This window comes from Cucurbita pepo, chromosome 15, assembly GCF_057944985.1.
Source record: "Cucurbita pepo subsp. pepo isolate OVF chromosome 15, ASM5794498v1, whole genome shotgun sequence".
NCBI lineage: Eukaryota > Viridiplantae > Streptophyta > Magnoliopsida > Cucurbitales > Cucurbitaceae > Cucurbita > Cucurbita pepo.
Genome location: NC_141812.1, coordinates 10958271 through 10978905, shown reverse-complemented (window position 1 = coordinate 10978905; position 20635 = coordinate 10958271). Strand labels below are relative to the sequence as shown.

At 39.1% G+C, this 20635-nt stretch overlaps 4 protein-coding genes across 17 annotated transcripts; all 4 read right to left on the bottom strand.

The window, feature by feature from the left end:
- Positions 1 to 530: 530 nt before the first annotated feature.
- On the bottom strand, positions 531 to 4528 carry FRS10 (FAR1-related sequence 10). Of its 6 annotated transcripts, none has more exons than XM_087117779.1 (5): positions 4428 to 4528; positions 2309 to 3375; positions 1780 to 2223; positions 1469 to 1508; positions 531 to 1342 (listed from the first exon to the last, which is right to left on the bottom strand). In XM_087117779.1, the coding sequence occupies exons 2-5, from the start codon at positions 3350 to 3352 to the stop codon at positions 909 to 911; spliced, it is 1962 nt and encodes a 653-aa protein (XP_086973905.1). In that variant the 5' UTR covers positions 3353 to 3375; positions 4428 to 4528; the 3' UTR covers positions 531 to 908. The 6 variants fall into 6 exon arrangements, with proteins under 6 accessions (XP_086973905.1, XP_023554416.2, XP_023554410.2 ...); XM_023698648.2 differs by having other exon boundaries at positions 531 to 1508; positions 2309 to 2454; positions 2524 to 3375; XM_023698642.2 differs by adding an exon at positions 4051 to 4116 and having other exon boundaries at positions 531 to 1508; positions 4428 to 4477.
- Positions 4529 to 5239: 711 nt separating this feature from the next.
- PHYC (phytochrome C) lies at positions 5240 to 11363 on the bottom strand. Of its 3 annotated transcripts, XM_023698582.2 has the most exons (6): positions 11099 to 11363; positions 8422 to 10956; positions 7518 to 8331; positions 7321 to 7411; positions 7121 to 7199; positions 5737 to 5912 (listed from the first exon to the last, which is right to left on the bottom strand). In XM_023698582.2, the coding sequence occupies exons 2-6, from the start codon at positions 10466 to 10468 to the stop codon at positions 5875 to 5877; spliced, it is 3069 nt and encodes a 1022-aa protein (XP_023554350.2). In that variant the 5' UTR covers positions 10469 to 10956; positions 11099 to 11363; the 3' UTR covers positions 5737 to 5874. The 3 variants fall into 3 exon arrangements, with proteins under 3 accessions (XP_023554349.2, XP_086974101.1, XP_023554350.2); XM_023698581.2 differs by having other exon boundaries at positions 5240 to 5912; positions 7121 to 7411; positions 11099 to 11361; XM_087117975.1 differs by having other exon boundaries at positions 5240 to 5912; positions 7121 to 7411; positions 11135 to 11361.
- A 1157-nt stretch (positions 11364 to 12520) lies between these two features.
- LOC111786923 (beta-1,2-N-acetylglucosaminyltransferase II) lies at positions 12521 to 14239 on the bottom strand. Its single transcript, XM_087117976.1, has one exon. It carries the CDS (start codon positions 14237 to 14239, stop codon positions 12935 to 12937), a length of 1305 nt encoding a protein of 434 aa, XP_086974102.1. The 3' UTR covers positions 12521 to 12934.
- LOC111811768 (SNF1-related protein kinase regulatory subunit beta-2) lies at positions 14186 to 20308 on the bottom strand. 7 transcript variants are annotated; one of them, XM_087117979.1, is made up of 7 exons: positions 20120 to 20308; positions 18343 to 18542; positions 17461 to 17645; positions 17188 to 17350; positions 16792 to 17117; positions 15605 to 15673; positions 14186 to 14506 (listed from the first exon to the last, which is right to left on the bottom strand). In XM_087117979.1, exons 2-6 carry the CDS (start codon positions 18538 to 18540, stop codon positions 15631 to 15633), a joined length of 915 nt encoding a protein of 304 aa, XP_086974105.1. In that variant the 5' UTR covers positions 18541 to 18542; positions 20120 to 20308; the 3' UTR covers positions 14186 to 14506; positions 15605 to 15630. The 7 variants fall into 7 exon arrangements, with proteins under 7 accessions (XP_086974105.1, XP_086974106.1, XP_086974107.1 ...); XM_087117980.1 differs by lacking the exon at positions 20120 to 20308 and adding an exon at positions 18690 to 19100; XM_087117981.1 differs by lacking the exon at positions 20120 to 20308 and adding an exon at positions 18700 to 19097 and having other exon boundaries at positions 14186 to 14500.
- Positions 20309 to 20635: the final 327 nt, after the last annotated feature.

The following is a 20635-nucleotide window of genomic DNA, read 5'->3' as shown; positions in this document are numbered from 1 at the left end:
CCACACCCATATAAGGAATGCTTCGTTTCTTTCTCCAACCAATGTGGGATATCATAATCCACCCGCTTGAGAGTCCATCGTCCTCGCTGGTACACTGTTCGATGCCTGACTTTGATACCATTTGTAACAGCTTGAGTCCCGCTCGCAGATATTGTCTTCTTTGGAGAAGCCGAAAAGGGGAAGTCCAAAGAGGACAATATCTGCTAGCGGTGGGTTTGGGTCGTTACCCAAATGTTTCATAGGAACCAAACAGACCAAATACCAGCATTGTGAGTGTGGGGGGACGCTGAGTGTCAGTAGAGCATTTGATCCATTTCCTTCAGGGGACCCTACAGATTCATGAGGTCTGCAGAGATGCTGACAAACAACAGACAGAAAGAATAAGAATGTTTTCCATAAATGAATGTTTTCTAAAAACAAATGAGTGCTTCAGAACAGAGATGGAAATTTACCATCCCAATCAGTGCCTACAACCTCTCTTCGCATAGGATCATTCATTTACAGAAACTAAATCAGCAGCCAAGTTGCAAATCAAGGTAGAATGATGAATAAAGACTTATAGATATTATTCTAAGTTAATTATACAAAGGCAACTGAAACCAGAAGCAAATTGATAGGTAAATCAGGAAAGACAACTTTCCAGCTAACTTTCTACAGTATTCTTCCCCTTGTTTACTATAAAAGAAAAAAAGTAAGATTTCCTTTTCGTCGTATCTATGTTTTTATACAATAACTGTAAAGAATACAACTGTAATGAAGAACTGGATGATGCAGGGATTTTCATACAGAATCCCAGTTTTTCTGATAGGTGGTGTTGAAATGAGCACTCAATTTCATACCCCGAGATCTTTGAATTCTTGAGATGGAAAATCTAGATAAAAACATATGGTGAGGAGAGATCACAATATCTATGGATCATTAAACTCGTTAACCGTCAAGGAAAACTCATCAACTACTGGCATGGTTCTGACATGCTCAAGGAGGCCTGAGAGTTCTCTATGAACATAATTAAAACGCTCCTGGGATATCAAGGACTCTGTCAAGAGAGTTGCAGCAAGAGAATGAAAAACTTGGGCGCATGCTTCGCTTCTGCCTTGAGAATGTGCATCGTCTATAGTACCTAAAGAGTTCTGTAGTCGCCAACGAAGTAAGAAGTATTTATCTGGGAGTTTAAAATAGTTCTTCACCGCAAGTACTCGGATTGAATGCCTGCATAATATTCCTGAATGATCAAACTCTTTACAGGCACAGTGGACTTGTTCGTCATCTTGTGTCCAACTAACAAGACGCTCGACATCCATTTTCTTATAGTGTTGCAAAATATATGAACCATTTCCCATTTCTGTAGCAACATATTGCATGGATAGCACAATTTCATTTTGCAACACATTGAAGGCATAAGGTGTAAGAGTACTCTGTGCATGCTCTTCTATAGGCATGCCTGTCTTAATATGTAAATACTGCATACCTTCTTTGGCTCGACTTCTGGAGTAAGCAGCATTACTGACCTGCAAAAAACATAGGCAACAGACTGAAAGATTTAGTTTGATATGATAACCAATATAAATCTCCTGCTCCAGCAAGCAAGAAAGAACAATGTAACGTCTCAAGCCCACCGTTAGCAGATATTGTCCTCTTTGGACTTACCCAAATTTTCGGGTTTTCCCTCAAGATTTTTAAAATGCGTCTGCTAGGGAGAGGTTTCCACACCCTATAAAGGGTGTTTCGTTCTCCTCCCTAACCGATGTGGGATCTCACAAACAACGCAGTTAACTATACCTGTTCAAAGAATACTTGCAAACATGTCTGTGCCCCCAAGATTCTTTTCAAGAACGTTTCTAAGGATTGAAAGAAATCAGCTGTCAGTGTACGAGCCAGAAAGGAACTTCTAATGAAGGAAAACGGCCATGATGCTCGATATAAATATAGTAAAGCTATATGCTTATCAGAAGCAAGACCAAATTGTGCAACCAAGAGATCCCATTGATGCTCAAAATCTGATATATTCTCCAGATGCCACAACATATCAAACTGAACTTTAAAGTCTGCATAGTGCAATCCAAGGGGCAACAAGAACCAACTTGATAGTTTAGATAGAATATGCCATATACATACGACGTGTTTAGTATTAGGCAGTTCTCTTGATATGGCATCTCTGAGCCCTGAGTCTATATCAGTTAGAATAGTCCGTGGATGCTTTCCTCTCATGAATTGTACAAATTTCTGTTAAAAATAAAAATAAAAAAATAAACTGTGAAAAGACACGTGTAGGTAGGTGCACACACGACAAGAAATTGCGTCCACAAACCTGTAGAGCCCAAGAAAATGAATGCGAGTTCTCTTCCTGCAGCAAGACGCAGCCAAATATAATCGCCTTTCCATGATTGCTCATGCCAAACCAAACTCCAAGGAGTAACCCATAGGTAAGAGAGCGATAGCTCGTGTCAAAAGAAACTACATCACCGAACACAGAATAAGCATGAATAGGATCACCATATGCCCATGATAGATTTTCAACCTTACCATTTTCATCTCTAGTATAATCAAAAACAAACTCTGTATCCCTCTTGGCCATAGCCTTGCATATCTCAAGAAGCTCCAGCAATTCGTTCTCTCTTTTCTCATTCAGCAAAGCATCATTCTCTTCAACAGTTTTCTTACAAGTCCTAACGAAGTTCCTAACATCCTTCTCTATAAAGGGCAATTGTCCAGGTTGTACACCCTTTTCTAACTCCAACACCTTCAGAATCCTGTTCACGGGAAATCCAGCTTTGGAGAGTAATAGGATGCGTTCTTGATCGGCCTCCTGTATTTTTCGATATGCTGGAAGCAGACGCACCTGGTCATCTTCCAACAACTCATGATTATGAACATTACTAAACTGTGACACATACCATTGACTAACACCATCTACAATTTCCTTGGTCAAATACAATTTAGCATCACAGCCACATCTTACAGATTTCCGCTCCCGAGGGTGTTCCACATTGGCCTTCTTCCTTGGTTGATTATATCCAGACCGATAACAAACAAAATCTCGTCTATAAACCCCTAAATTTTGGCTTTCTGTTGAACGTGCTTTTCTAATTGAGAACCCGTTCTTCCGAGCAAAGTTGCTGTAGTATTCAAAGGCATCCTCATCACTTTTGAATATTTGACCAACATAGGGAGTGAAAACAGATTCTGATGATAATTGAGAGGGTACCGTCTCACTCTTCACCAGCCGGGCACTTATCGAGGCCTGATCTTCACCTTCGTATCTAATATAGCATTTCCAATCTCCACATGGGCACTGCTGGCGTCGAATCCAAATGTTAGCCGGTAGCTTCATTGCCATTTCTGGAGAAAACATAATCTTCACGCTCCACTTTCATGCTGGTAATATGAAAAAGGAAATGTAGATCTACATTTGATCATTCAAATAAAGAACAGCAAAGGCCTCCTCTTAAATAAAAAAGAATACATATACACACTTCCGTTAAGCATTATCTTTAAATAATAAAAGAACTGAACAATAAGAAGCAGAAGGTACAATCCATTTCAATAACGCATTCACATAACCTCAACCAGGTCTTGCTAGCTGGACCTAAATAATGTAAGATAAACAATAAACCTTAACCTAAAGTTATTATTTTTCTCTTAACATCCAATTAATCCAATAACTTAACCAAAACGTCTGGCAGATTAGAAAACCAAAGAGCTCCAATCAGTTAGGCAGAGAAAATGGCCTTTAAATTTATGAATGTATCTTAAAAACACTTCACTTTCCGTTTCCAGTTCGGTATGTCGTTCCAAGTTTAGCATCTGGATGAAGGGAAAGAAACAATTTCATGAATCTATCTATGTGTGCAAATGCAGATATATAATTTTGTTTTGTATTAAAACATAGGGCTTAGCTATAAATGGCAAGCAAGAAAAGAACTGAAGAGTAATGAAACAACTAAAGTTCATTTCAAGTGGCAGTAACCACATTTCATTACTGAGCTCATAGACTAAATTCAACGAGCAAACACAAAAAAAGCAAATATTTCCTTTCAGAGCAAAACCCACTTGAGAGAAGAGATCAACATGTAAAGAAATTGTAGTAAAATCCCCAAATTGAGCATTGCACAGCACCTGTTCGACAAAATGCAACAAAGAAACCTGCGAATATCACTAAACGGAAGCAAGGATAACACTTCATAAATGCAATTAACAAGCCATCTAGATTGTATTTTGCAGCTTTTCTCAAGCATCAGGTTGAATTACCAATACAGTAATGAGAAACAAACTAACGGAAGCAGAATTTGAAGAATTGAGAGTTTACCGAGGATCAAGAATCAATAAATTCAAGCAAAGGGAATCGCGAGCAGAAAGATGAGGAAAAGACTGATCAAACAGGAAATATTTGCCGGGAAAGAAAAGGCGTTGAAAACGAAAAAACTAACCTTTAGAATCCTCGAGTGATCACATCCCCCATTGTTTGAAGCTTTGGTTTGAACAAAATCCATATTCATTTTCGTATTATTTATTAAACGTGAATTTACACTTTTGTCCCCAAATTGCATTAGATTCATTAATGAAGTTTATATTTAATAGCATTTTTGTTCCCTCAATTTTAATTAATTAGATGACGTGACTTTTTTCTTTTCAAATTTTAAATTCGTAAAAAAATTAATAGAATTATTTTCTCTCTCTCGTGACGGCTGCCACCACTAGTCATCGTCCACCGCTACTAGCCACTAGTCATCATCTATCGCTACCAACCTCTGCCGCTATTTTTTTATATTATTTTTAACGTTTATTAAGAAAAAAAAGAGTTTCTCCTCCCATATTAAGGAAACGAACAGTGGTTGTCGTGGATTCAGAAGGAGAAAGGCGAAGTTTAAGGACCAACCAGGTAAAAATACGTGGAAAAGACAAAAAAAAACCTCTCACAAAACCATAAATCGTTCATCTCTTGTTTAAACTTAATACACAAAAAGAATTTTCGAGAAGATTGAAACAATGCAACTCATACTACAAACTATACCGAACAATCTTCCAAGTCTAAGAATTAAAGTGCACCTTTTGAAGTCTCACCAGCATCTGAATAAACATCAAAATTTCAAGAATAAAAAAGGGTATTCACATACGATGAAAGGGCAATGTTTCAGGGTCGGTTTGGTTGACTTCTTCATTCAAAAACGTCTTTTTAAGCACTTAGAAAGTCATTTCCGTTCATAAACGAGCCAGAGGAGATTGTGAAAATCAACAAGAATGAACAAAAACTGCATATTATTTCAAGTGAAGATGAGATGATGGGTATTTGCCCATCCATTATAAACAAGTTTACAACTCTATTTTACTCACTTATTTCAGGTGCTTGCTTCCCAATACCATAAAACCTGCATTTTTGGAGTTTCTGATGTAAACTTCTAAATCGACGACTTCGGGAATGAACTACAAAAGAGTTCTTGGATTCGTGACGTTCTAGAGATGGTCGATAAAGACGTCGTGTCTTCACAACTTTCGACTCTTTTGATTCTTTGAAGCTTGAAACTACTCGCCCTGCAACAACGTTTATTATAATCTCAGATCACTCCTAATATCTCTACTCATATTCTCAAACAATCTCATCCTGATACCGAGTAGTGTCAGGGCTCGTTCTCTGGTTAAGGCATCTTCAAGTAAATCATGCAGTGAGTGTAGAACAGTAAAGTCGTTGTTGTCGTTGTCGTCGTTATTAAGCAATATGCTCGACCAAGGGGAATTCTATGAGGATGATGAATGACGAGGTCTTGGCCTCTCGGATATACTGTACAGTGCCATTCATTATCTTCACAAGCTTCTGGCTGATGTATAGGCCAAGACCTTCCTTTGAGCTATCATTGTTGTCATCAAACATCTCTTGGATTAAGTGTGCAGGAATTCCAGGAACAGGATGAATGATCCTACATAATATGACAACCATATCTCAAAATGATCATTTAGATGCCATTCTAGAGCTAACATCACACGAAGCATATTAAACCATGATCCGCTCAAAACGAGTTTTCAAGATTCTGTTCGACGTTGTTCTCAGATATTTACGGGTTCTCATACCGACTACCTCACTATTCCTTGAGACACTTGACTCACCTCAATGCTAGCGCTGGGAAGTGAGAGTAATAACAGGCTCAAAATGCTAAAGAAGTACCACAACGACAATTTTGACATTGTCCTCAGATATTTACGGGTTCTAGAGCGCACCCCTCGGTTCTCATACCGACTACTTCACTATTCTTCGAGACACTTAACTCACCCCAATGCTAGCTCTGGGAAGTGAGCGTAACAGGCTCAAAATGCTAAAGAAGTATCACAACCACAATTTTGACATTGTCCTCATAGATATTTACGGGTTCTAGAGCGCACCCCTCGGTTCTCACACCGACTACCTCACTATTCTTCGAGACACTTAACTCACCCCAATGCTAGCTCTGGGAAGTGAGAGTAATAGGCTCAAAAGGCTAAAGAAGTATCACAACCACAATTTTGACATTGTCCTCATATATATTTACAGGTTCTAGAGCGCACCCCTCGGTTCTCGCACCGACTACCTCACTATTCATCGAGACACTTAACTCACCCCAATGCTAGCTCTGGGAAGTGAGCGTAACAGGCTAAAAATGCTAAAGAAGTATCACAACCACAATTTTGACATTGTCCTCATAGATATTTACGGGTTCTAGAGCGCACCCCTTGGTTCTCATACTGACTACCTCACTATTCCTCGAGACACTTGACTCACCCCAACGCTAGCTCTGGGAAGTGAGAGTAACAGGCTCAAAATGCTAAAGAAGTATCACAACCACAATTTTGACATTGTCCTCATAGATATTTACGGGTTCTAGACCGCACCCTTTGGTTCTCGCACCGACTACCTCACTATTCCTCGAGACGCTTAACTCACCCCATGCTAGCTCTGGGAAGTGAGAGTAACAGGCTCAAAATGCTAAAGAAGTATCAGAACCACAATTTTGCTATCAACTTCAGTGCTATCATCTAATCATTCTAAATCTAAATGACTAACTTGGGCTTATCCCATGACAGGACATGACCATTCTACAAGATACTAAACCGTTAACAAACAACGAGAACTAAGAGATTTTCGGGATTTTACCTGAATTCAAGATGAAGAATGTGGATTCCCTTCCCGATACGCTCCTTCCTTGGAGTTGCTCGGAAGACGATGGATGATTCTTTGCAAGTGAAGAGAAGTGTGTTAGTCAAGAACTCAGAGAGCACCTGCTGTAGCCTCATGTTATCTCCATATAAGTGCAGAGATGATACATCAGCAGGTGATTCACAAATGATCTTCACCTGGCGCTCTCGACTCAAAATCGTGGTTTGATTCATTACGACGTCAAGAACATCTCCAAGGTTGAATTCCCTACAGTTAGTTTCTATGTAACTGCAAGGAATTACCCAAATGATCAAAGATTATAGCAACAAGAGAACAGCACAAGGTATTGAAGCCAAAAGCAAAAAAAAATGTTTTGATGTAACTATAATCATACCACTCCTCAATACTCTGGATATCAGTATCATGTACAATCTTGTATAATTGTTCCAGACTCAAAGTGTTCGATTTAAGTAGCCGCTTTTGCTCTTCGTTCAACTCCGATGAACCCATTAGATTCTGCATAAATGTAATTCCGTCGAGTGGTTTTCGAATTTCTTGACGTAGATATGCCAACTTATGGAGATTATCAGCTGTAGCTTGTTCTGACATCCGTTGCATCTCCAAGGCATATTGAAGTTCCGAGCTAGCCACGTGCAAGAAGAAGACGACCCCGGTGATCTTACCCTCTGAATCAGTCCTTTTGCTTGCAGTGAGCAGTGTTTCAACGTAATTTCCTTCACGATCACAGAACTTAAACAAAAATTTCTCTGTATCCTGGCCCGAAATTACTCTATGCAGTAGTATCCTAAGCTTGGTCAATGTCTGATCTTTGACACGACAGCCGAAGCTTTCGAGCGTGAAAACCTCCCCAAGAAGCATCCTATTTGTCATCTCTACCCTTCTAAAACCAGACAACTTTTCCATTGCATCATTCCATTCCAAGCACCGGCCATCGTCATCGGTCATGAAAATCGGAGGAATAAGTGCAGATGGATTTCGCATAATCCCCGTGTAATCGCCTTGGATTTGCGTGTATTGGTTCATTATCAGTTTCTTCTTTGTAACATCCTGCCCTATAAAATATACTCCTACAACATTATTGTTTAGGTCTCGGCTACAGCACGAATTAACTTCTAAGATCACTGGACCATCGTGTCCCGGAATTCCAAACGTTTTGAGTTTGATTTCAATGTTCTTCTCTTCAATACCTGACAATATCCATACAAAACAATCATCAAATAAGGGATGCAGAATTACGTCAATGGAACAATAGATAATATCTTAAGATGAAAAATCACCTTGAACGGCCAAGGACAGCATTTTCTTTACCACCTTAATAGAATCATTCACCAGACAATCAACTATGGGCATGCCAATGGCTTGCTGGATACCTAATCCTGTAAGCTCAGTGGCTTTCGAGTTCCAACCATTGATCTTGCCGAAAACATCTACAGCCAAGATAGGCACTGCAGCTGTCTCGATCAAGCGAACCATCTCGTTTGTGATGACACGCAGTTCATCCAACTGTTGTGTCTTCTCATCGACTAACGGGACGTTTGTAATCACCTTGCATTCTTCTTCAACTTCTTCATCTTGTAAAGAACCTCGTAATATTAATTGCAGCGAATGGATGGCGTCCATTTCCACATCTTCCCAAGGTTGACTACGCCGCTTCACCACTTCCAGGAAAGCCTTGAATGATGATCTCGGATGCATATTCCTTCCATCGTCCTGGTCACCGGGGTCATGTTTTGCACCACCCCACCTGATTTCTTTAGCCATATGTGACCGAAACCAGAAAAGGAAATCCTTAGAGGTGATCCTAACAGCAGCCATTCCACAAACCTCATCACCAAGAGCAGAAGCACCATAGAAACCAGCTTCGACTAGGCTATCGGTACTTAAACCTGCGCTTCCGCTATGGTCTTCGAGGAGCCATTCAGCTATATTTCTAATTTGTGCCTCTGAAGGGGTGACTCCAACTAACCAAAATTTCTTTCCGAAATATAAGGCAGCACCATCACACTTAACAAGATCCATAATATTGGGAGATTGGGTAACGATTCCTACCGGAGTATCTCTTAGCAGCATATCACAAAGAACGGTTTGAATTCGCAATATATGTTTCTCCTTCAACTGAGTTTGCAACTCCACTTCTTTATTAATCTGTATACCAAAAACTTGAATCAAGAATTCACAAGCATATCTCAAAGGAAATGGCACAAACCTAGGACTTGTGTGATGACAAACTACTAAACCCCACAACTTTCTATCCTTTTCTTGATCATTCTCGGATTCACTATCACTCTCATTGATCGTAATAGACATCACGAGAGATGCAATAGAGCCCATATTCATCATATACCGAGCATGACAACCGTGAGGAGCCCTCAATGCTGACCCACATAGACTTAATGGCTGAGTCAATCTCCTGTCTTGAAGCACCTTAACTGGAGGTGACAAACAATCACAAATCATCCTAACTTTATTCTTCAAAAAAAGGAACCTTGAAGCTTGAGGTATGTCAGTAGCTGGGTAGTGCAAGCCAAGATAAGGTTCTAAGTCCGATCGACAGCACTCGGCTACAACTTCTCCATGCTCATCATCATGGAATTTATACACCATTACTCGATCGTAACCTGTCAAATCGCTAACCTCCTTAGCCAATACCTCACATAAAAGAGATATATTCCCACTCGGCAAGGACTGCAATTTTGGGATGGCTTTAGCTGCAAGCTTATAAGATTTCAATGCCCCAGCTGCAGTCACTGGCACATCAGCTGGATTCACTGGTTCCAGATCTATAATTAATCCCACGTCTACTCGATGCAAAATCGCATAAAACGGTTTACCAGAAGTTTTACAATGGACTAGTATAGGATTAAGAAGATTAACTTCCTTAAAATCAGCTGCTTTCTGTAACGCTGCAGCTCCTGGCGAACGAAAAAGCGTTCGTACATCCGTTCCAAAAGTTAGAGCTTCTTGCTGCTCGATGTTCGGCACAGCATGTGGGGCCAAGTCCAACATCTCAGGGGCATTTTCACTATATGCAAGAACAGACAAGTTTTCCCCATCCACAGCAATCATACAACCAAATGGTTGAACTAGACTTCCTCTCTGAATGTTCTGAAGGTATGATTGTACAGTGGTGGCATGAACATTGCTACTCCAACTTGCGACGTTGACATCAACCGACGCAGAGTAATCAAACAACCTTTCAGAACCTTCAAAGTCTACTTGAAGCTTTGCATCAATTGAAGTTTGTGCAACCACATGAGCTCCATGTTTTGATCGGTCGCCACTGGTCTTAGAACATACAGTCTTATTTGTTGTCATTGAAGACATCTTACAAGTTCCTTCCCAATTTCTCCTGTTCTTCCACTAACCAAACCAATCACCTATATCCCCATTGCTCAAAAGCCACCAAATTCAACAGCAAACAAACACAACATTACTTGATACTCATTCCAGAACCCACAAAACAAAGGGACAAAAGAAACTCAGTTAAATCTTCCCATGATTCTATTTCCAGAAACACAACCCCACAGGCTTCAAATTCAACGCCCCAAAAAGAAGCAAGCAAACAAGCTTGAACTAGACAGTGAAATCTAAAAGGGGTCTCTCATGAAATAAAAGCAAAAACAAGGAGAAGAAGAATTAAGAACAAAACTAACGAGATTTGAAGCAAGACCCAGAGCAATTCTTCCACATCTTCTCACAGTTCCACTACACCCACGAAGAATCGACCGAACAAGTAACTTCTAGAAGCTCGAGCAGCCCTCCTAAAAGCTTAGTTTTCTAGAGCAATCAGAGCCATTCGTTGGAACAAAAACCTGGCAAGCATACAGCCACAAGCCTATAATTTCCCCAAAACCCACATAGTTCACAGAATTATAAAATTAAAAAAGATGGGGAAATAAAAAAAACCATAAACTAATCGATAGTCAATACAGATAGAGGTGGATGCAAACATACGAAATGGGGCGAACAGATACGGGTGTGATGGAGTACCCAACTTGCGCGATACGGATTAAGCAACACGTGAAAACAGCATAGTTTGGTTGGTGGGCTACCGGTGGAGTCCAAAACCTGCGGATTTCATCGATTTGAAATGATTTTGAAGATGGGGTTTGATAAATTTGTGCAGTCCGCACGCACTCTTTGCAAAGGAGAAGAAAAAATAATGAAAAACTTTCGTCGCGGTTCTCGAGATGTGAGCCAAATGACCGTATAGTTGGATTCTCTTTTGGTAGAGGTAATAAGGTAAGATGGGGGAAAGGACGGCATTTTTGGAATGGCTTGAGCAGCCAATGAATCGCATTGGCCCACCACACCACAATGGAAAATTTAATGACTTTCTCGAAGCTAATGCTCAATCCTTCTTTCTTACTCACTCAACTTTGGAAATACTTCTTTGTTCATCTCTTCAAATCTTACTCTTTTTGACCATCTTCAACCTCCCCAAATTGTATCGATTCAACCCCCCAAAATTTGCAACTATTCAAAAATAAATAGACTTTACAGTGACAACCATATATCATTACCAAGTTTGAATCTCTCCAAGATCGTCTCAAATTAACAACTAAATTTGAATTATTGAGAATTAATTCTCAAAGGACAGGGATGAAGAAAAAATTTCAGGAGAATTTAGATCTAGAAAGATATCCAAATCTAGAACTTTATTTCTTTGTCGCCCCCACTACTCTTCCTTTTTATGGGAGGGGCTTGGGGAGAAGGGTAAGGAGAATAAATTATTTTTTGTCATTTTCATTTCAAAACAAAAATTTTATAAAATAGTATAAATATTAAATAAATATCATTTCAGTCCCCGTACTTTTACATATTAAATAAATTTAAGATTAAAGGAAAGTATATGTAAAGTTATAAACAGAGCTGTCTTATTTGGTAGACATGACAGCCTCTTGGTTTGGCACTCCAAAAGCCTTGAGGTTGCATTGAGTCCAACAATCGAACTGGAGCAGACCAAACCAAGAAACCTTAAATTGCGAGACAAAATGAGAGTTCAACTGACATTACACACTATGGAGTTTCATACGCCCAATCCATTATTGGATGGTCGAGGACAGTGGATGTAACAACCCAAGCCTACAGCTAGCAGATATTGTCCTCTTTGTGTTTTCTCTCAAAGCTTTCAAAAGCGATTGTTAGGGAGAGGTTTTCACACTCTTATAAAGAATGTTTCGTTTCCCTCTCCAACCCATATAAGATCAGGGAAAATCCAAAAAAGACAATATCTACTAGTAGTGAGCTTAGGCTATTACAGCGTAGCATTATTAGCTTGATACACATATGGACGAACAACGTCGTTACAACGCAGTTTAAACACAGATGTATCCGAACATGTTAAACAAAGTGATGTACTAAAGTGTCAAGAGGTGGTTTCAAGATGAAGATTCATAAGCAACTAGAAGCAGTAATACATGCTTGTCAGCTTCAAAGATAGAAAGCACAAACAAAGCTTGTAAAACTAAGTCCATGAGTATCCAAGTTCTTAAAAAGGAACCCTTCTCTTGAGCAGCTAAAAGGTGTTCTAGTAAATCATAGATACCATTTTAGAGAGGAAAACAGTCAAGAAGATCATTGTCACTCTAACCTGACCAGCGCAGGACGAATAGTTTGACAATATCATTTATCATAAGCATCGTAATCTCGTTCCCGTGTTAAACGTATGATCGAAGACAGTCAATCGACCTACAGATAATGATTCTTCGAGTAATCATGTCAACAAACCACACATAAGTGAATCATCTAAGCTACTTCAAGTGGAAAAACTATTCAGTCACCAAATCTTCACGAACGGGATATGTTCGGCGTGGAACGATACATTTGAGCAAAATTTAGACACAACTGACGGTCTCTTTCATCACCCCAACCTCCCCACCCCCTGAACCCAGCTCCATAGCCAGGCTGACCTCTGAAGACTTCGACTGGCCACTCCGAATTAATGTTCACAACTTTGTCGATATCTTTAACGTCGATGTTTAACAAACCGTTATCGATACAAACATCCCCCTCATCCTGACCCTGGTGTAAACCACATTTGCCAAAGTGAATTGCGCTCGTCCAAGGGCCTCGAAGTGAATAAACAGGGCTGCCAAACGAGGGGAAAACGGTTGCCCACATTGTTATATCCCAATTGTATTCATCAAAAAAGCAGAACTCCTTTGCTTTCTTATGGATTTTCTTCCAAACAGACCTATTGAAAGCATAACCAATATTTCCCATCCTCTCTGCAACGAGAAAATTGTTACCCTCACCTCTTGATTTCACATCACTAGGAGCTAGATTCACAGAATAGCATTCAGGACATTTTTTAGGCTTCAACGACACGAGTAACTGCAGATTCCGATACGCATTTGGCAATATAAAATGATCTTCCTCAATAAACAAAATATGACCCGACAACCCCCGCGTCTCCTCCAATCCATCCCACACCGTGTTCATCATCCACCACCAATGGTGCTTTAACGAAACGATTTTAGGCAACCGATGGTTTCCATACTGATCAGGATTCCCTCTGCAATTTGTTGTTAGCATAGGATAATGTTTCCCCATACAATCTGTAGGCGAGACACCGGGAAAGCTGTCGGGAAAGAGATGAGGAGAGTAGGGAGCAAAAATCTGTTTCACTGAGCAAAACCTGATGTTCTGGACAAGCTTGTCCATTTCTTCAAAGTACCCATCATGGCTAACAATTAGCAAGGTTTCACTTATTCCTGTAACTTTGGACAAGCTATCGATTACGACTCGAAGATACTGCGGTCGATTGTGCACATAAAGTACAATAGGTATATGATCCTTGGCTAGATTTGGATACAGATCTAAGTTTCGAAGTGGCAATCGATTTCGCTTTTCTAAACGAATCGATAACTCAGTTTGTTTGGGCAGCTTAAGTTCATCATTAGAATCAAAACGACCAAAGCCAGCATATGGATCCTCACGAATATTATCAGAAGACCAAGGAGCAAAATTCTGAAACAAATTCGTTTCCATAAGGATCATAAACAGCAAGAACCCCAATAATGTCACAAGAATAACCAATTTAAAACGTCTCAGAGCAGAATCTTTGAGGCGAGGTTTCTGATTAATAGCCATAGTTAACTTAAACACAAAAGAACACCACTTCTGAGATATCACTATTCAAAGCAGCAGCAAGGCATCCATGGCGTCAAAACAAAAAAACATAACAAAACAGCCTATACCCATCAGAGAAGAGACTGAATATTCAAAAGGGTAAGAACCAAAAACCTCCCCTAAAGCTTCCACGCTCAGAAACAAGCAGATCTTCGTCTTAATCCAAGACCCAGAATCAGAGCTCCACTCCACAGACTCAAGTCCGTTTCATCAGCCAAGCTTCTGCCACTGCAAGAACAAGATGAGGGCAAAAACAAAAGAAAACAACACAAATCCAAGGCTGTATTATAACAAGAAATTCACAGAACCAACTGTAAGCAAAGTGGGGTCATCAGAAAATCGGAATGGAAGCATCAAATTGCTTCGAAAAAGGGTTAAATCAAGGATCGATCGCGACGATTTGAAGGCTTGTCCAAAATAAGGGAAAGAGTGTAAATGAAGACGAAGAAGGGGAAATTGTGGGATTTCTCGGAAGCAATCAATGGAGTGGAAGCTGAATGGAAAGACTTAGCTAAAGAGTGAATACGAAAGGGATTCGAAGAAGGAAACTAGAAATAAAGGGATTCGTCCAATCAGCGAGTAATCTTCTTCGTTGAAAAGTATGCAGTCAATCGAAAGGATGGCTTCCATTAAATTTGTCCGAAGCTTGGAATTTCTCTTTCATGGACGGATCCAACTCTCGAGCTCCAAATCAAGCTATGGAGGTTCGAGGCTGTTCTTGAGCTGCTTTTGTAAATTACAATTTTGGCATAAACTTTTTCTTTTCTTTCTCCAAAATGTTCTAAACTATTTGAATCTTTAATTTCTTTATTATATATAAATTACAAATTTAAAATTCTTCATTAAGTATTTATGTTTCAATCATCCATAAATAAATATTTAAAATTAGATATTATAAATTAATGGTTAAGATCTAAATTCTTGTTAAAAAGATTACAAAATTAATTAACAATTAAAATATTTCCATATGCAAAGTCTTAAGAGATCTACAAAAGTCTAAAAGGTTGTTCTTTAGATCATTAATATTTAAAAGTAGAAGAAATAATTGAACCTTCCTAATATTTATTAATTAGAATCTAAATATAAAATGATGAAAATATTTTTTTTCATTTAAAATTTTATTTTTGTATACATAAAAATGTTTATACGAAAAAATATATATTTTTACTATATTAATATTAATTTTAAACGCGAGCAATTTTAACCCTCTAACACGTTCTGACTCCAAATAGAGTGTTGTCGATTAAAATTCGGGTATAATTTAATAAAATGGAAAGAAAATTTTAAAGCCATTTTACAAAGGACAAGACTTTTTGTAAGTGTCACCTTTGTTCGCTTTCCCCAATATCAACCTAATGGATTCCCCCTTGTTGTTGTTGTTGCTTTGCCTTCTCTCTGTCATTGGATGAACCAACAATATTTAAAGTCAGTGTAGAATGAGTGCTGCAAAAATGTTCTAAGCAAGTTCTGGCTTTTCTCTAAACTTTACAAAAAGTACTTCTAACAGTTCTAAAAAGCACTTTTAATCATTCCAAAAGTAGGAAGAAAACAGAGGGTAAGTAAAGAATTGGTGTAGATCAAAAGTTTGCCTACACTGCCTCGGATTATGATGTTTCTGACCGTGAATCGGATAGAGATGACGCCTACTACTTGTCCATTAAGTTACTGTAACAGTTCAAGCCCACCGCTAATAGATATTGTTCTTTTTGGACTTCCCCTCAAGTTTTTTAAAACGTGTCTATCAAGGAGAAGTTTCCACACCCTTATAAAGAATGCTTCGTTCCCCTCTCCAACCAATATGGGATCTCACAATCCACCCCGGGGCCTAGCATCCTCGCTGGCACTCGTTCCACTCTCCAATCTCCAACCAATGTGGGATCTCACAATCCAACCCCGTTCGGGGCCAGCATCCTCGTTGGCACTTGTTCCACTCTCCACTTTGATGTGGGATCTCACCAAGAAATGGCTTGCTGCTGTGTGCTACTGCTAATCAAGTGTATAGGTAAAGCGAATACATATAGTTATGTTAAATGGTGATGGAACTCATATCATGATCTTGAACTCAAATCTAAGTTACCATGTAGAGAAAATATTTTCAAATGTACAACCATTGTGTTCTTCTACATTGAAGCCACTTCAGTATTACAAGCCAAGCAAGGGACTATGTAGCTTTTGATATGGTTAAGTTGACTCAGATAATCCTGTTTATATTATCTAATAGGGATGAACTCTGGGTAACATGTGAAATTTCAACCTCAGTAATTTACTCCAAGCGGGGCACAATAATACAGATAATTGAAGGGAAGGGAAAGGTTTTGCAAGAGTGAAAAGTAATTTCCAGACTGAATAGCAATTGAATTAATGATGCACAGTATGAAAGAATCTTTCTTTATACCTACACTAACTTGTTCAACCTACAGAACTCACAAGGATTTCAACTTTTCCAGCAATATTGAGATTTGTGTTTGAAAATGAAAATGTGGATGGAGGGAGGAAGAGCGTATGGATATCACCTTGTTCTTGATAAAGGCTTGAATAGAAACATGGTGACATACTTTTCACGAATCCTGAGAGTAGAGCCAAGTGCTACAAACTGATCTTGGACATTGCTCTGAAGATAGAGATGATTTAATTCTGTGCTTCGAGGCGTAATTGGCAACGGTCGACCATCGACTGAAGAAGATGGATCGTTCAAAATGGTTCCTTGCAGATGTGGAGGTAGTTCTGGTGGAGGTCTGCTGAAATCATCTTCGTTAATGTATTGGTTGTCATAACTCGACGGTGGGGATGGAGGAGTTTCGAACTCGGACATACTTTCGGGCAATTCAGAAATATGTCCCTGGAAAACATAATTCAGTGAGAATTATGTGAAGCAGCAGTAATGGCATTCTTGAAGCCATGAAACTTACCTGCAAGTCCAAAATATTATAAGCATTCCCTGAATCATCACGAAACCAGGGTAGATCTGGAGCATAAGCCAACCAACCATCAACTACGAAGTGGTAGTGGTAGATACCGATTGGCAGAGTCTTTATAACCACAAACTTCACACCTGTGTTTTGTAGGAGCTCTCTGACAGAAATATAGGAAATTCAACGCATTTGGAAGGTTGTTTGAGTTGAAAAAAAAATGAAAAAGAATCCGAAACACGAAAAAAGCACGAGATCACCAAAGTCGAATACCTAGTCTGCCAATTGTCCCATGATCCAATGATGGCCACTTGATTCCCGCCATGATTCCACGAGATCATCACTTGCGTCGTTGTCCCCCGAAACACATTTTCACCGAATGCAGCACTCTGATGCAAAGATTGAGGTTGATCAGGTTGTAGCATCAGACCAGGACTTGACAAGGAAACTGTAGCGTACTAAAAGTGAAAACAAGACTATGAGAGGGTTAATTTGAGAGTGTTGTTATTGGTGGTTCAATAAACCGAAGAAGGTACAATTTTTTGGCGGATTTGTTCATATAAATACAAGGTCCCACTCAATGTAGAGACCCTCTTTTGGCATAGTTATTAGGCAAGTAATACCAATTTTAGGTGCTCTATTTTCTTCTGTACTTTCAGACAACAAATAATAAAAAGGGAAAATCGTTCATCTTTACAGCTTGAATTGCACTTAATATCAAGAACAAAAAGAAAATGAAGAGTTTTCCTTTTTTATAAACAAAAAGCAATTTGTTACGTGTAGCTAACTGACCATTAATTACAATTTCCAGGATGAAGTTAAAGACGCAGAAGCAGAGATTTTATAACAAGTCACCTTCATTTAGAGTGAAGGAAGGAGAAGAATATATCCAACAATTCACAAAAAATTAGGCAGTTATAAAGATTAACAAAAAAAGCTCAAAGGGAATACAAAGCATTAACAAAAAGCTTAAAGAGATGCAATAATCTGCATATTCGTTTATTTAACATATCAGGATGCTTAGAACAAATTCTCTATTCTCATAGTTTCGAAAAGAAAATGCCTATGCGCCCAATTAAAAAGGTCCAGAAATATTCCTTAGTTCATAGATATGGAACTTAAAAAACAAACAAACAAGGATATGGAACAACAAACCTGAGAATTAGAGATCAGGGCTTGCGGTGAGCCTAAGCTTTGTGGAGAAATCTGAATTCTGGGCTCTGAAAACAGGACAGTGTGGTAGCTGTTATATGCTGCATCGTCTGCACATTCCATCCTTTGGTCATGATTGTCCTGAAACTTACGGGCTCCAGAGTGAGCTTCTTCATTTTTCCTACCCTCGGCATTGTCCATCACTAAAAAACAGCACAAGAACCAGGATATCAATAACAACGACAACCCATATCAGAATTCTCGCTCAAAGTTTGGCTAAATGAAAAGAATAGAGGAAGCCATCAGGATATATAGGAAAACAAAAACCCACAAAAGATGAAGATTTTTACATATACTTACGTCAGTCGATCAATCCCGCATATATTTAGAAACCAAACCAAGAGTTGGGTGGAGGTAGGATTCTATTAGCATCTCCCTCTTCCTTCTGAAGGACACTTGCTCTCCCTTCTTTCCTCTTCTTTCTACCCCAAACCCCTCTTGCTGCTGCGATTACAAAAATCTAGCTGAACGAGAGCAGTGGCTTTTTATTCTCCAATGAACTTGGAAGATTCTTTTAGTGGGTTAGTAATTATGCTGATTTAAAAGAGGACCATTGCCTCGTCATCAACATTATTACTTATTTTCCTTCGTCTGCGGGGATTCTTTTGGAGCCTCCAACAGCCACTCCTAGATTGCCACTTCATTGAGATGGGCTCCAAATCATAGTTCAAAATTACTGTTTTTTACCCATCTTGTCTATTGGGACCTCGGGTTTCAGGCTCACGGGTATTGTCATAAATTTATAAAATAATTGATGTCTAAAGGCTGGAGATTAGATTAGAAATTTGCCTAACATCGCTTGAAAAGACCAAGCGCTTAGAACAAGCAAGCATGAGCTGTTGATTAGAACCAAATGTTTCTTTCAGTCTCAGATAGCAAATTCTTGTACATATTTGTAAAAAAACAATGTAGAATTCATCTTACAAATATTTGTAAGAAAAATATTGCATGGTATTAGGCCAAACCTCTGATTTGCTTAGGGAAGAAGATGTCGCCTTACAAAACTTGTCTCTGTTGTTGTACGAAAGTCAAATACTCAATCGGGGTGGAAATCCAAGTAACTGAAAGCGGCAAAAGTGTACTTTATCCCCCCCCCACCCCCACCCCACCCACCCACCCACACACACAGAAAGACATTCCCAAAGTAAAATTGCCTGCCCATGTGACTTGTTTCCAAACCAATCTCAAGGAAAACCCTTAAGGAGATGGATCTTGCTCAAATGTGCTGAATAGACGATCAAAACATTGAGATAGCTCAATTGGTGTTGTCCAAATCACTTAATACCTTGAGAGGATCCTCTTCTTAGAAAGTGAGTGAAATCCTCTCTTTATGATGTGATAATATAATATTTATGTATATTAGAAAGAAAAAAAAAAAAAGCTTCAAAACAATCCCAATGGGCAGAGCCAGAGGACTAGACTAAGGGATACAGAAGTCATAAAAGGAAAAGTTAAAGTGGCATCTCGTTCTTTTGCCCATCCAATCAATGATAAACAGTTAAAAGTTGAGGGGAAAAGATACCAATTCTAGGCTTAAACTTTTGCAATCATTTGGTCCTTAGGGAAAAAGGCAGTGCTAGAATCTAATGAAAGTGATTTTTCTCTCTCAACAATCAGCAACTAAAGCAGGAGAGTGAAAAAAAAAAAAAAAAAAAAAAATAGATAGGTAGGGATGAAAAAACGAAAATAAATGCAGCCCATGTTAGGAGGTAGCACGTACATTGTAAACTGCCACTGCCCACCTTTTGCGTATGGAGTTTAGAGTTTGGTGGTTAAATGTTGACATCCCCAAGTTGGAGATGCTGACACTGCCGCTCGGTGGAGCATCTACGTGAGCCTGCTTCTTCTTTCATTGGCCCCTCCTGACAGCAATGTGCTCGATGTAGATCTTCAAAAGAGACATCTCCGGAGCTGCCATAAAAATCTTCATTGTTTCATCACATTAAAAGCAATCCCACTTACCATTATCTAGACTTGGTGATTTATTCACGATGGTTGGGAGGGAGCCCCACGTTGACAAATTAAGGAATACATCTCCATTGGTACGAGGCTTTTTCAGAAAATCAAAAGCAAAGTCACGAGAGTTTATGCTTAAAGTGGACAATATCATATCATTGTGAAGAGTCGTGATTCATAATAAATTTAAGGGTCCAAGTTTAATGCTAACATATCTTACTAACTCTAGTAGGCTACAACAAACAACTACCAAATATTGATATAAAATAAACATTTATAC